This window comes from Pelodiscus sinensis, chromosome 24 (genome assembly GCF_052426305.1).
Source record: "Pelodiscus sinensis isolate ZL-2025 chromosome 24, ASM5242630v1, whole genome shotgun sequence".
NCBI classification, from domain to species: Eukaryota; Metazoa; Chordata; order Testudines; family Trionychidae; genus Pelodiscus; species Pelodiscus sinensis.
This window is the reverse complement of record NC_143075.1, coordinates 5,984,128-5,997,291: the sequence shown is the minus strand read 5'-3', so window position 1 is coordinate 5,997,291 and position 13,164 is coordinate 5,984,128. Positions and strand designations below refer to the sequence as shown.

The following is a 13,164-nucleotide window of genomic DNA, read 5'->3' as shown; positions in this document are numbered from 1 at the left end:
CCCTCATGTCTTGACAAAGGGGAGCAGCCAGCAATGTTCCCACGTGAATTTGGTGGGGGCGGGGGGTGTTTCAACCTCCCCCTGCAAAGAGTTTTCAGGGGGTGGGGGACTCAGGGATGGGGCAGTTACAGATGGGGTGGGGGGCGCTCCAGCCAGCCCCTTTCATCTCCCTGGTGATTCTCTTTTCTGTATGGTTTCCTGAGAAGCAATCGCATTCCAGGCACATCCCATGGTCCTGACACAACCAAACCCTTATGATCAGGGCTCGACAAACAATACAATCTACTCGCCCGTGGCGAGTAGATTTCAGCCGCGCACCCCGTTCATTCGCGGCGTGCGCATTGCGGCTCTTGCGCATGCGCGGTACGGGGCTGGCAAGGAGTTTTCGCTGCCATTCGTCAAGCCCTGCTTATGTTGCTTTAAGTTATAAGAGGAAGCTGCCTACCTACCAAATTTGGTGCTCCTGACTCTTACCATTGAGGAAGAATTCTTGAACAGACAAACTCTCTCAACTATATATCAATGTAGGGCCAGTTTGAGTCCGCTCCAGAGGAGCATGGGAAATAAAGAGCAAGAAGATGGAGGAAACTTCCATGCACCATTTTGTAAAAGATCATCCAACTCGCAAGGAACGTAAAAGAGACTGAGCAGTGCCCCGGGCTGGATTCTGAATCTGGGGGCAGTGATTGCTCTGAGAGGATTCTTCTTTCTCTGGGGAGCAATGCGATATCTCTGTCACTTCACTGACACCTGGCACGTTGCGCTAGCTTAAGGAGGAAATGTGCAAGAAAAGCAAACCGGGGAGGGAAGGGGAAGGGAGGAGGCTGCACTTTAAAACCATCCTCAAACCACGTTGCTGGGAAACTAACGCTCTGTTGCCAGATAATATTTGACAAGTTGATGGAAGTTGCAGCAAGAATCTCCGTGTGAGGGGCCCTGGCGAGAGGCGGGTTCTTTCCCCTTTTTTCGGCCTATTTATCACCACGTACATTGCTTGTTCTTCTGAGCCGTTTGCACAGCACATACCATAGCGGGGCCTTGGCCTGTGGGTTGGGTCTGGGCAGTACCGCAGTAGAACAATAATGATCCTTCTTGATCGTGTGACTGAATTCATGTGGGTGCTAGGGTGTGCTTGCAGGGATCCCAGTCAGAGCATTGGTGTGAGGCAACGGTATTCACCACATTCCATATGGAACCAAGAACATAGGAACGGCCACACTTGCATCTAGCCCAGCGGCCTGTCTTCCGACAGTGGCCAATGCCAGGTGCCCCAGAGTGAGTGAACAGAGTGATTCCTCCCCTGTCAACCAAGTGATTCCTCCCCTGTCACCCATATCCAGCCTCTGACAGAGATTAGCGACACTATTCCTACCCATGATGGCTAATAAGCATTGATGGACCTAATCTCCATGAATGTATCCAGTTCTTTTATGAACCCTGTTAAAGTGCTGGCCTTCACAACATCCTCTGGCAAGGAGTTCCACAGGTTGGCTGTGCACTGCATGAAGAAAAACTTCCTTTTGTTTGTTCTAAAAACCTGCTACCTATTAATTTCATTTGGTAACCCTAGGTAGGGCATTAATCTTTACCTCTCAGTCCCAGGTGAGATGCCTGTAACTCCCACCTTAGCCTAATGAAAATAAACACATCTGGGTCTTCAAAAATGTACTTGCAGTATTTTAAGGAGTTACCTTGTAAGCCTGTCGGACTCCTCCGTTGTCTGCAATATTCTCTCCCAGGGTGCTTATTCCGCTGACCTGTAACACAGCAGTTGTTGGCTTACCACACATAATGTCGGTCACTTCAGAAGCATTTTACAAATGGAAACCACTATGCTCTCCCCGCTGAAATGCAGCCACCTCTGGGGTGGAAGGTAGCAGCTACACTACTCCGATGATTGAGGAGACAGAGACAGGAAAGGGAAGAATACCTATCATCACTGAAGCAACAGAGCAGTGCGTACAGGGTCTACAGAATTGGACGGTGGCTGGGAAAATAACAGCCAATATGGGCCGGGGAAGGTGTGTGTGTGTGTGTGGGGGGGGGGGGGGGGGTATATTTTCAATCAGCTGTAGCTGTTCTTGGGACAAACCCTTTTGGGCATGATGGATGATAAGGAAAGTCAGTTTGTGTCTCCAAAGCTTCATGGGGTTTTGCCGCAGAAACAGTGATGAACTCAATTCATTAGGGTCCCATTGTATCCTTTCCATCTCATTCTGCTGCCCCACTGGCCTCATCCCCCAAATTAGGAAGCACCCTCTCTCTATAATATTTCCAGAGTACCCATCAGGATAGCATCTAGGTTCCTATGGCTCCAGCCCTGAGCCTTTTTTTCCCCCTTTGGAAATGGGGCTGAGCTAACTGCTTTTAAAGGCATGCACCTGTGGTGGGGTGTGGCAAGGTGGGGGTCTGGGGGAATGCCCTGATTCAGCAGAACTGCAGCTTTTTGTGGTTTGCTCTGGGTTGAGTTTGCTGCCTCTGCATGATTCGGGAGGGCTCCTGTGGGCCACATTTAGAGTGGAAAACCCCCTTTAAAAGCAAAGCTGCACTGGGCTTCTGTTGGTTTGCCTGCTCTGCAAAGCATTGTGGGAGAGGGAGGGTTATAAAAAGGTGAGCCCAAAGGCAGTAGAGGCAGTGTTAGCTGGGGGTGTGGTTAGGGAAGGGCTCTAGGATTTTGGCTTTGTGTTTGGAGGGGCCTGTATTTCCTATCTCTGTTCTGTTTATTCACTGTTTCTCGGTTCTAGCACCAAAGCTGCCTTTAGACCTGACTTTTTTAGAGAGGATTTCTGAACAGACTTTGGGAAGATGAGAGAAAAACATTTCTCCTATTCCCCTGTTCTACCACTCTCTTTAAACTCACCTGATCTTCCTTAAATCCCCTCTGATCAAACAAGAACCAAAGACAAGCCAAATGCACTCCTAACACTGGGGAAGGAGGAATCAAGCTTTTATTAGGGTCATCAAGCAGGAATTTGGGTTTTTTCTCTTTCCCTAATGCTCTTGGCTGGTTTAGATCTAGTAGCTTTAGAAGAAAATAAGAAGTAACGTTAAGACTGGGGCGGCTACTTTATGCATTAGAGTAGGGGCAGGGAACTGTTTTGGGGGGTTGAGGGCTGCTGACCCACAGGAAAATCAGTTGAGGGCCACATGCAAATGAGAAGCAAAACAACAACAACAAAACCCCTCTCCGATGTGGCCCCTGACTGAGAAGGAGAAAGGCATTCTCTCACACCAGAGTCTAGGGGGCCCACGCTAGTAGACACTGTGTGCTCCAGCCCTGTGGGGGGACAGCAGAAGGGGGGATTGGAGCACCAATACAGGCTCCCCAGTGCTGGAGGCAGGAGCCCCAAGCTTTGGAGGCTGGATCCAGGCAAGCTGGGGGCTGCACCTGGCCCCTGGACCTTAGGTTCCCCTGCCTACATTAGAGGCTTAGTGCACTAGGCTTAAACCTGGAGAGACTTTGATTCCAACTCTCCATAGCAGAGTTGACTTCCAGCGCTCAGACACTCTCGCTTTCAAACCAGCTGCACCTGTCCCACCTGCTCCATTAACTCTCACACGCCCCATCCTGCAGCATGTACTCACGTTCTGCCCTCCAGCCAGGTCCCAAGTGTAGTTTCCATACTGATACACCATGCAGCGGGACTGCTCTTTGAAATGCATGGCGGAGAAATTGCTCCACCAATCAAACATATTGCCGTCTTTGTCAAAATTTCTTCCTGGTTGGGAAACCAAAGAATGGAGGAGAAACTGTTTCAGGCAGGGGTGGTGGGGTAATTTTCATAGCTGGGATTCTGGGAACTATTGAAGTGTAATGGAAACAGTTCCAAGCAGGGGTGTGTGCTCCCACACCCCTAAATCCATCAGCTCTGGTTTCAGGATATACTGGTCTGTGTCCTTAGAGACCCTGACGGATTACCAGCTTTAAATATTGGTGCACAGTTGCTACACTTTAGCAGTCTAACCCAAGCAACTTCTAGCCGTGTTTCACTATGACACTTGTCTTCCTACCTGCCTCTCTTCTGTGTGTTTGTTACACCCACTTTTATCTTGTTTGTTTTGAGTGTCACCTCGTTAGGGTAGACACTGTCCCCTGCTGTGAAAATGCAGCATCCCCTGCACAGTAGGGTCTTCATCCTGATTGCAGCCCTTATGTACGTCTGTGATACAATTAATAATATTCCTAATTAGCCCATAAATCTTCCAAACCCCCCTGCAAATACAGAAAGCACACGTGTCAATTGACAGGGGGAACCCAAGGGTTCAAGTGAGTTAGTGATTTTGCCAGAGCCATGGAAGGAGAAAACCAAGACAGAAGTTGCAAAACAGACTCTCCCTATGGCTTAGAACATGCCCTTTGCTCAACATGGACCAGCTACAGCATGGCTGTGTCTAGACTGGCAAGTTTTTCCGCAAAAGCAGCTGCTTTTGCGGAAAAACTTGCCAGCTGTTTACACTGGCCGCTTGAATTTTCGCAAAAGCACTGACTTCCTACTGTAAGAAATCGGTGCTTCTTGCGGAAATACTATGCTGCTCCCATTCGGGCAAAAGTCCCTTTTGCGCAAAACTTTTGCGCAAAAGGGCCAGTGTAGACAGCTGAGATTTGTTTTGCGCAAAAAAGCCCTGATGGCGAAAATGGCGATCGGGGCTTTTTTGTGCAAAAAGTGCTTTTGCGGAAAAGCATCCGTGCCAATCTAGACGTGCTTTTCCGCAAATGCTTTTAATGGAAAACTTTTCCGTTAAAAGCATTTGCGGAAAATCATGCCAGTCTAGACGTAGCCCATGTGTTTTAGGTTTACATTACATAGGGCCCATAGCATCAAAGACCACATTCAATAAGCCTATGTGCAAAGAATTGCTGATTTTTTTTTTTAAAGAAGCATCAGAACTGACTCTCAACGTGCACAAGCATTTTGGGCCCCTCTCAAAGATAATGACAAAATGAATTATTTTGTTTAACCAATGGGTGGGTTGGGACACTGTTCTGCCCCCACAATGTGCTTCTCAGAGTTCATTTTGTTTTAAAAGGCAGCACGCAGGTGAGCAGTGACAGTGGTTCTGATATCTTACTGCTATAGAAGTCATAGGCTATGCCTATACCGGCGGGTTCTTGTGCAAGAATGGCCGTTCTTGCACAAGAATCTGCAGATCGTTCACACTGCCCGCCGGCTCTTGTGCAAGAAGATTTACAGTACGGCTTGGTTAGAGGGGGCTTTCTTGTGCAAGAGCTATGCTCTTTTCTTATAAATGTAAGCTCTCTTGTGCAAGAAAGCCCTATAGCTAAAATGGCCATCAGAGCTTTCTTGCACAAGAGAGCGTCCATGCTGCCATGAGTGCTCTTGCGCAAAAGCACATCTTGCTCATGGCAGTGTGGACATGTTCTTGCGCAAGACTTGTTGCACAAGAACCCTTGTGCAAGATGTTCTTGTGCAAGAAGCTGCCAGTGTAGACATAGCCATAGGGTTTCTGGGGCATTGCCTTTCATTTCATCTGCTTCTTTAAACCCATTTGCCTCATTGTCCCCAGATAAGGTTCAAGGGTCATTCTCCCCAAATCACACATCTGGAGTATGCGATCACAGTCCGTGTATGTGTGTGAGGCAGAGAGAGCCAGAGCATGTGTGTTTTGCTCACAGCAATCACTGCTCATGCTCTGCTTTGGGCAGGGGGTTGGACTCAATGACCTCCCAAGATCCCTCCCCACCCTAGGATTCTATAACCGTTACCACCCACATCTAGTTCTCCTCAGCATGATCGATGCAATTACAAAAGGAATATTTTGCTTAGGGTTTCTTTTTAGCCTCTTCTCACCATTGTCATCAAAACCATGAGTAATTTCATGCCCAATTACCATCCCGATCCCGCCGAAGTTCAGTGCCTGTGGCTGGTGTTTGCTAAAGAAGGGAGGCTGTAGGATTCCAGCAGGAAACACTGCAAAGAGAGAGAGAGCGGTTCAGATAATTTCATCTGTGTGTGCCCTGAAAATGGGCCAGCCTTTGGCCGCAGAGGAAGCAGAAAACAATCCATGTTGAAAAGGGATGTTTCCTCTGTTTATGCACCTTATACCACAGTAATGACGCTCATGTGAATTGATCTTTGCCTACAGGGTGGAGTTCTTAAATGTAGGGAACCTGTAACCATAAAATCTCCTTAAAAAACCCTGAAAAAACGAATAGCCCTGCAGCACCTTAGAGACTAACAAAACATGTAGATGGGATCATGAGCTTTAGTGGGCACAGCCCACTTCTTCAGATGACCGGAGTTAAGGCATCCAGGACACAAATAAATAGCAGAGAAAGAGAGGGGGTGGGGAGGGAAAGAAAAGGGGGAAAATATTGTCAATGAGAGTGTCCATGCTAAATGAAGCTAATAGAGTGGGCTCTAAGTACTCGGTGCTTGGCTTTTTATGACGTTAGGGTATGGAACAGCAGCCCATCCAGTTCAGGTCTTTGCTCAGATCTGGATTCCAGGTATCACGCTTGCAAATGAAACCAAGTTCTGCAGCGTCTCTCTCCAGCTGGCTTTTGAAATTGCTTTGTAATAATATAGTCACTTTTAGATCCATTAGTGAGTGCCTGGGCTGGAGAACTCAGCCAAATTTCCTTTCCAGCACAGCTTGCTTAGTCGTATACAGCTTGTGCATTAAGGTGCAGTTATAATTAGAAAAGAGACTTAGAATCACACAGCAGAATCTCCCTATTAATTCCCTTGTAGGGAAGCAAGCAAAGAACTACTTAGGTGACACGTTGAAAGATGATTCCCCTCCCAAACTGACACACTTAGCCTGGGATCTGAAGAACCACCTGGCGTTGTCTGCTCCTAATATCATCAGGAGAGCGGCAACCGTCACAAGTAGAACTGGTTGCAAAATGAAGCCTATTGGCACCAAACTGCTTCAGAACTGATTTAAGTTTGAAACGTTTAAAATGGATCAACTGGCGGCGGCCATTGGTTTTGGCAGGTTGTTGTTTTGGAAAATTTAACCAAAGCAGACTTTGGGGTGAGGCAACAAAAAATGGCACTATCGATATTTAGAGAAAAGATTTAGAGAAAATATTGAAAAGAGATGATTTTTTAAAATTAAATACAAATAATTTCTATAATCCCGTCAACTGATTGCCAAGAAGAGAGTTATTTGAAAAAAGGCTATTTAATACAGATGAAAATACTTCATTTAAGAAAAAGGGAGTGCTTTTAATCAGAACAGCACTGAAAATCCTTTATAGGAGGCAAGAGGCAGAATGGACCCTCTCCTCCTTGTCTCCCTCGCTCCAGTTGTGTTAAATTTTACGGGACTGGCAGAGGAGCAGCTCAAATTTTGTATTTGCCGTTAAAGGCTACAGCTCTGATTGAAAGACACAACAGGCACTGTGTGTTACCATTGCATGTGAATGTTGGCTCACCTGCACATTTTTGTCCTCTCGCTGTCCGGATGAACTATGTTCGGTTTGTGGTGTAGAGACATTTTATGGGGGAGCTAATGGAGGTTTTATTGCTTTATTTTTGTGAACAGAAAGGTTAACAACCATTCTCAGCCTACAAATAACACTGAGGCTTAATGTTTAAAGCACACTCCATAGGCATTACTGCCGTCTCCCAAGTGTACTTTGGACAACCACCTTGGAAAAAATAGTTTTAGCAGCGTCCACACTACGGACCCAATTGGCAATGGGTTTATTTTTCCTTTCAAGCATTAAAGAAGCAACACATGTGCCCTTCACAAGGAAAGAACGCTGCAAATGGGTTATTCTGATAAGATGCCTCCTAATAAGTGAAAAATGGGAACCACATAGCAAAAACTGGTGTAGGGCGATGCAAAGCCCTTTGTAAAGAAGGATGGTTGCACAGTTCACAAGAAGAAAGGGAGACAGTTCCCCCTAAGACAGGAGCAGGAATTTCAACATTGGGTGAAAAAACAAACTAGAACTCAATGGGTACATTTGCTGAGGGCCCTAGATTCAATGAGACGTGGTTTTATTGGCCAAGCAGTTTGTGGAAGGAGGGAGGGGGAGGGAAGCAAGAGTGTTTATAGAAGGAGTTGGCACTTCATAGCATCCCATATGCGCCAAACCCAGTGAAGGATGTTTTAATGAAAGCTTTTACTACATTTTCATTTAATAGCTTCTTGGAGCATCGACAGAGGTCTGGATATGGAACCCTTTGGAGGCTGTCAGAGATAGTGAGCCAGGCACCAGGTTTTCAAGGCTCCTGGAGGGATGATAGACTCAGAGTATTTAATGATAATATTCAGTCTAAAGAGAAGACTTAGCAGCTATTTCTGGTTGGTGAATGATTTTGTTCCTGCGTGAAATTTCAAAAAGTGAAAAAAGATTCTGTTTGATGAAATTTGGGTGGGGCGGGGGAATTTTGGGGATTTCATTGAAAACCTGGGGGTATGTCTAGACTACATGGCTCCGTTGACGGAGCCATGTAAACTAGTTTACCCAACATAGTCAATGAAGTGGGGATTTAAATAATCCCCGCTTCATTAAAATAAAAATGGCCGCCATGCTGTGCTGACAATCAGCTGATCCGGCACAGCGCGGTAGTCTAGACATGAATCGGTTGACAAGGGAAGCCTTTGTCAACTGCTCCTGTAAACCTTGCGGTGGCCATTTTTATTCTAATGAAGCGAGTATTATTTAAATCCTTGCTTCATTGACTATGTCGGGTAGACTAGTTTACATGGCTCCGTTGATGGAGCCATGTAGTCTAGACATACCCTGAAACTGCACATTTATTTGCGTTTGGCAACAAAATCCCCAGAAGATGTTCACTATTTTAAGGGATTCCTAACAATGTCTTTGGTCCAAAATGCACATTTCTCTCTGAAGCTTCTGCCTCTTTAAAGACTTGTCTAAAATGCACCACACAAATCTGAGGAAGAGGTCGGGAATCCGTGCGCACAGGACCACAGAGCTGGCATCTTGGAAAAAACAGAAAAAAGGTTAAAAAACAAAGAAAGTCCTGGGGATCCCTGCCTCTTGATGGGCCACATCACAGCTCGGAAGGACATGCCTGAGTGACTGCTTGACATTTGGCTTCCCTGGCAAAAAGGAAGCCAAATTAGTAGGCAGAAGGGGGCTCTTTGTCATCACACTACTCATGGTGGAGACATGCCCCTCAGGATGAATGCAGGGGCCTGCACATTGAGAGAAACCCAGCGCCTATCTCAGATGGATTTCAATTTCAGGTTATCCCTGCCCTCTTTGCGTTAGGACCCTCAAGCTTGCCGAGCAATTCCTTGTTGGTGAGGGGAGTCAGCGGTGTTGTCCCTTTGAAAGGAATGTCTATGCCATGGACAGTAAGGTGTCGAAATAGCTGCCGGTGACGCTGAGGCCTACACAGTGTTCTTGAGATTAGAGTGGTTGCGACTGCCAGGTGAGGACATGTGTTTTGGTAAGGGTAAGACTTTGGCGACACCAGTAAACACCCAACCTGAGTAGCATGTGGCCTTCTGGCACGTATGGAGGGGAATGAGATCACTTAAAAGTAATAACTATAGAAATCCTTTAAAAAATCACAGGCACAGAGGGGAGAAGAGGGACCATGCACAACATGAAGGAGGGGGAAGTGGAGAGAAGGAAAACAGTGCCTGGGTGCTGGGTATGATGGGACCTGGAGCTTGCAGGTTTAAGCTGCATTAAGAACGTAAGAACCACCAAAAGTCCATCTAGCCCAGTATCCTGTCCTCAGCAGCCAATGCCAGGTGCCCCAGAGGGAAGGAACGGAACAAGGAATCATCAAGCGATCCCTCCCCGTCGCCCATTCCTGGCTTCTGAGAAACAGGCTAGGGACACCCTCCCTACCTATCTTGGCTAATAGCCATTGCTGGCCATTTTCACCAGCTCAGCATTCCGGTAAGCATAGGGCACAGAAAAGCAGCTGGGTCTCTCATGACTGAAGACCTTACTGCCCATTAACACTGGTGGAGATCAGGCCAGCAGATCTGGGAGCCCTCACAGGTCCGATGTCCCAGGAGCAGAGGCAAGTTCCTTCAGCCGTGTGTGTCACTCATGAAAATAACCTCAGTGCCCTCTGCACGAACAGCAGCGAGGGGAATTCTGCATACACTTCCCGGGCGGGCGGAGACATTCGTTTCAACAGCCTCCGCTGTGTGGTGAGGGCTCCCTGCTCCCTGAAGTTGGCACTCGTGTCGTGGCTATTCCTTTCAGGGTTTTCAAACACAAGGCTATTTCAGTGAAGGAGCGTAAACCGCTCCTGCCAAGATTAACTGAGCTGAACATTCACCAGTCATCCAAAGGGTTGGGCTGAACATCTGGAAATGCTACAAAAGTTAAGTCTGGGCTGTATCTGGGCAACTGCACGGCCCTCTAGCGTGCATGGCTATTGCCTCTCCCCCACAAATAATCCTTAGCGTCCACTGATCACGTACAATGGCTTGAAACCTACCTATCTGATTTCGGTTCGGGGAATAGAATGCGTTGACCACTGCAGCACCAATTATCCATCTGGAAAGAACAATAGGTAAAGATATAGTCATTTGTATAAGCATACTCCTGGTTGAGTTAATCTCTGTCAAAAAGCATGAGGGGTGGAGAAGAAAAGAACTGAGGAATGATTCAGCAAGGACACTCCAACTGGAAAATGATAACAATCTTTAGTGTGTATGACACTGTTCATCCTACAAGATCAAAGCCAGGTCACATTTTGCTCTCTACTGCTAAGCAGCCACCTCTGGGGTGGAACGTGGCAGCTGTTCCACACTCCCAGCATTGCAATTTAACAGTTTAAGACCAGCAATGAAGAATACAACATTTAAATAGAAATGCAGAGAGGGTGTTTAGGGCAGCAGAATGTATCAACCCACACTGAGAACTGGGGCCAAGTGTATCTACTGAAAATGTTTAATTAGAACAGTCAGAGAGTAAATCATCACAAATGTAAAGCCAGACAGGTACTGCCATCTATATCGTGAAATTGATTTTTTCACTGACAGTGAGTAATTTTGATAAGTAATTCTTGTTTGAAGTACTCAGTTTTGGAATTTTTCATTAGCCAGGACACTCACTGTTTCTTGGATCCCCACTTAGCACATGATAATGAATGGCTACATTACAATATGGTTACACAGCATCTCCCAGATGCTTTATATGTCCTGAAATAAACAGGTAACTAGTCAAGAGACCTATAATAACAAACCTTCTCTTTTACTTTAAAAGGGGACAGTCCTGGGACATGAACATAGTCTTTCTGCCTGACTGTGATTATTAGTGGATATGATGCTGAATAAGATTAGTTATGAATTCTCCTTCAATTTGGGTCTTGACACAATGGACTGTTAATGATCTAAAGTAAGAAGTAGTTTTATGCCTGAGCGGGGAAATCTTCCAAGACTGCAAGCAGACTTCTCTGGATGTCTACTAATCATAAATGAAAAATGAAAAATATAATAACTCCACACGCTACCAAATTACCACACAAAAGAAGTCCATTAAGTGAGTGAAATAAAAAAGGCTGCTTTGAAGTCCAATAGGCTTTCAACCACGCCTGGAATGAGTAGAGATAAGGAGAGATTTGGCTGCCAACACATTTAGTTGCTTCTAGACACTGAGGTTATGTGTATACAGCAGGGCTAAAATCGAATTAAGATACGCAACTTCAGCTATGTCAATTGCGTAGCTGAAGTCAAAATAGCTTAACTTGGCTTTTGGCCTGCTGTCTACACAGCAGGAAGTCGAAGGAAGAACACTCTTCCTTCGACTTCCCTTACACCTTGTGAAATGAGGGTTGCCATAAGTTGGAGTAAGAAGTTCTCCAGCTCAACATTATTTTGAACTAAAGGCTTGTAGTGTAGACACGCATCAGTTATTCCGATATCACGCTGCTATGTAGATGTACCCTGACGGGTAACCATATTCCTGTTTGAATGGAAAACAAACCAACAGTCCATGGATATTTGTGCTGCTTAAAGCCCCCAGGTTTGGTTTATTGTTATTCCCAAAGGTTTAACTGACCAAAGTATTGGAATCTCAGAAGTTACACATCGAGCCAGAATGTTTATACATCAAAAATTACGCCTTGAAGTTTGTTGGCTAGTCTCCTATTTTAAAAGTTTCACATGACCAACCAGGGTGCAGAGACAATGTGATATCAGTTAGCTGACCTATCAGAAAACACGAATAATAAATAATTGCAGCAAATATTTGGCAAACCACCCACAATTCAGAAGACTATTGAGATAATAAGTCTGAAAGATGAACACAGTGGCAGACATTAGGATCAATTCATGAACAAAAAGAAAAAGAGGTCTAAATTCACAAGGAACGTTATTTGCAATAAGTAATTCAATCAATTCTTCCCTTGCATTTTGCTTTCTGTGTAGCAAATGATTTTCATGGCTTTGTAGAAGTTTCAGATGGAAAAGATCACTGGTCCATCCTGTCCCAGCCACTACAAGATAATTTTTCTACTTTGTCCTTGCCAGAACTTTGCCCGCACTCATTTTCAATCTCTCAAACGATTCAACTTTTCCCATTGTTTAATACATCTCAACTCCCCAAATAGCAACCTGTGAGTGATAGATGCTGTAACATACACAGGTTTTATTAGGTATACTCTGCATATTAGATGAAAATAAAATGGCTGCAGTGCAAGGTACTGACATCCAGGCAGATATCCCACATCTTAATCTGAACCCAGTGGCTTTGGGCCAAACTAGCCCAATGCAATGCTCCGTAATATCATTGTTGATGAAAAGATCATGATTTTAGGCTTGAACCTGCTTTCTGGGAAGTTCGTGGCCAAATTCCCACTGGCTTCAAGAGAAGCAAGATCCCAGACTTTGTTAACAGTGTTACATAAACAGAGGTGTTAATCAAACGCCAATTGGCGTTTGCTTCTGCCTTTCCTTTGTCTTGGAAACATCCTCATGCTGGATGGAGCTCTGCTAAGCATGCAAACGTCTGATTAGTTGTTGGCTTTCTTGCTGCTGCCTGTAACCAGCAAAACCTCTCACGCTGAAGGCTGATGTTGGGGGGAGGATGCTCCTTTGGACAGCAGTTTGCTTTGCCAAGCATAATGGATGTGGAGCTTATGAAAACTGTATGTTCCCTATATATTGGGCGACCCGACAGCAAGTGAGAAAAATCAGGACAGCGAGTGGAGGGCTAATAGGTACCTATATAAGAAAAGGCCCTGAATA

General features: G+C 45.6%; 1 protein-coding gene across 3 annotated transcripts in view; it reads right to left on the bottom strand.

Moving 5' to 3' along the window:
• MMEL1 (membrane metalloendopeptidase like 1) overlaps positions 1–13,164 on the bottom strand; it is a 75,371-nt gene that overhangs the window by 5,731 nt on the left and 56,476 nt on the right. For all 3 annotated transcript variants that reach the window (XM_075906222.2, XM_014574383.4, XM_075906224.2), the window contains 4 exons: positions 10,413–10,471; positions 5,811–5,930; positions 3,586–3,719; positions 1,692–1,757 (listed from right to left, as the gene is read on the bottom strand). In XM_075906222.2, the coding sequence (XP_075762337.2) occupies positions 1,692–1,757; positions 3,586–3,719; positions 5,811–5,930; positions 10,413–10,471 (379 nt within the window). The remainder of the gene's footprint in view (positions 1–1,691; positions 1,758–3,585; positions 3,720–5,810; positions 5,931–10,412; positions 10,472–13,164) is intronic.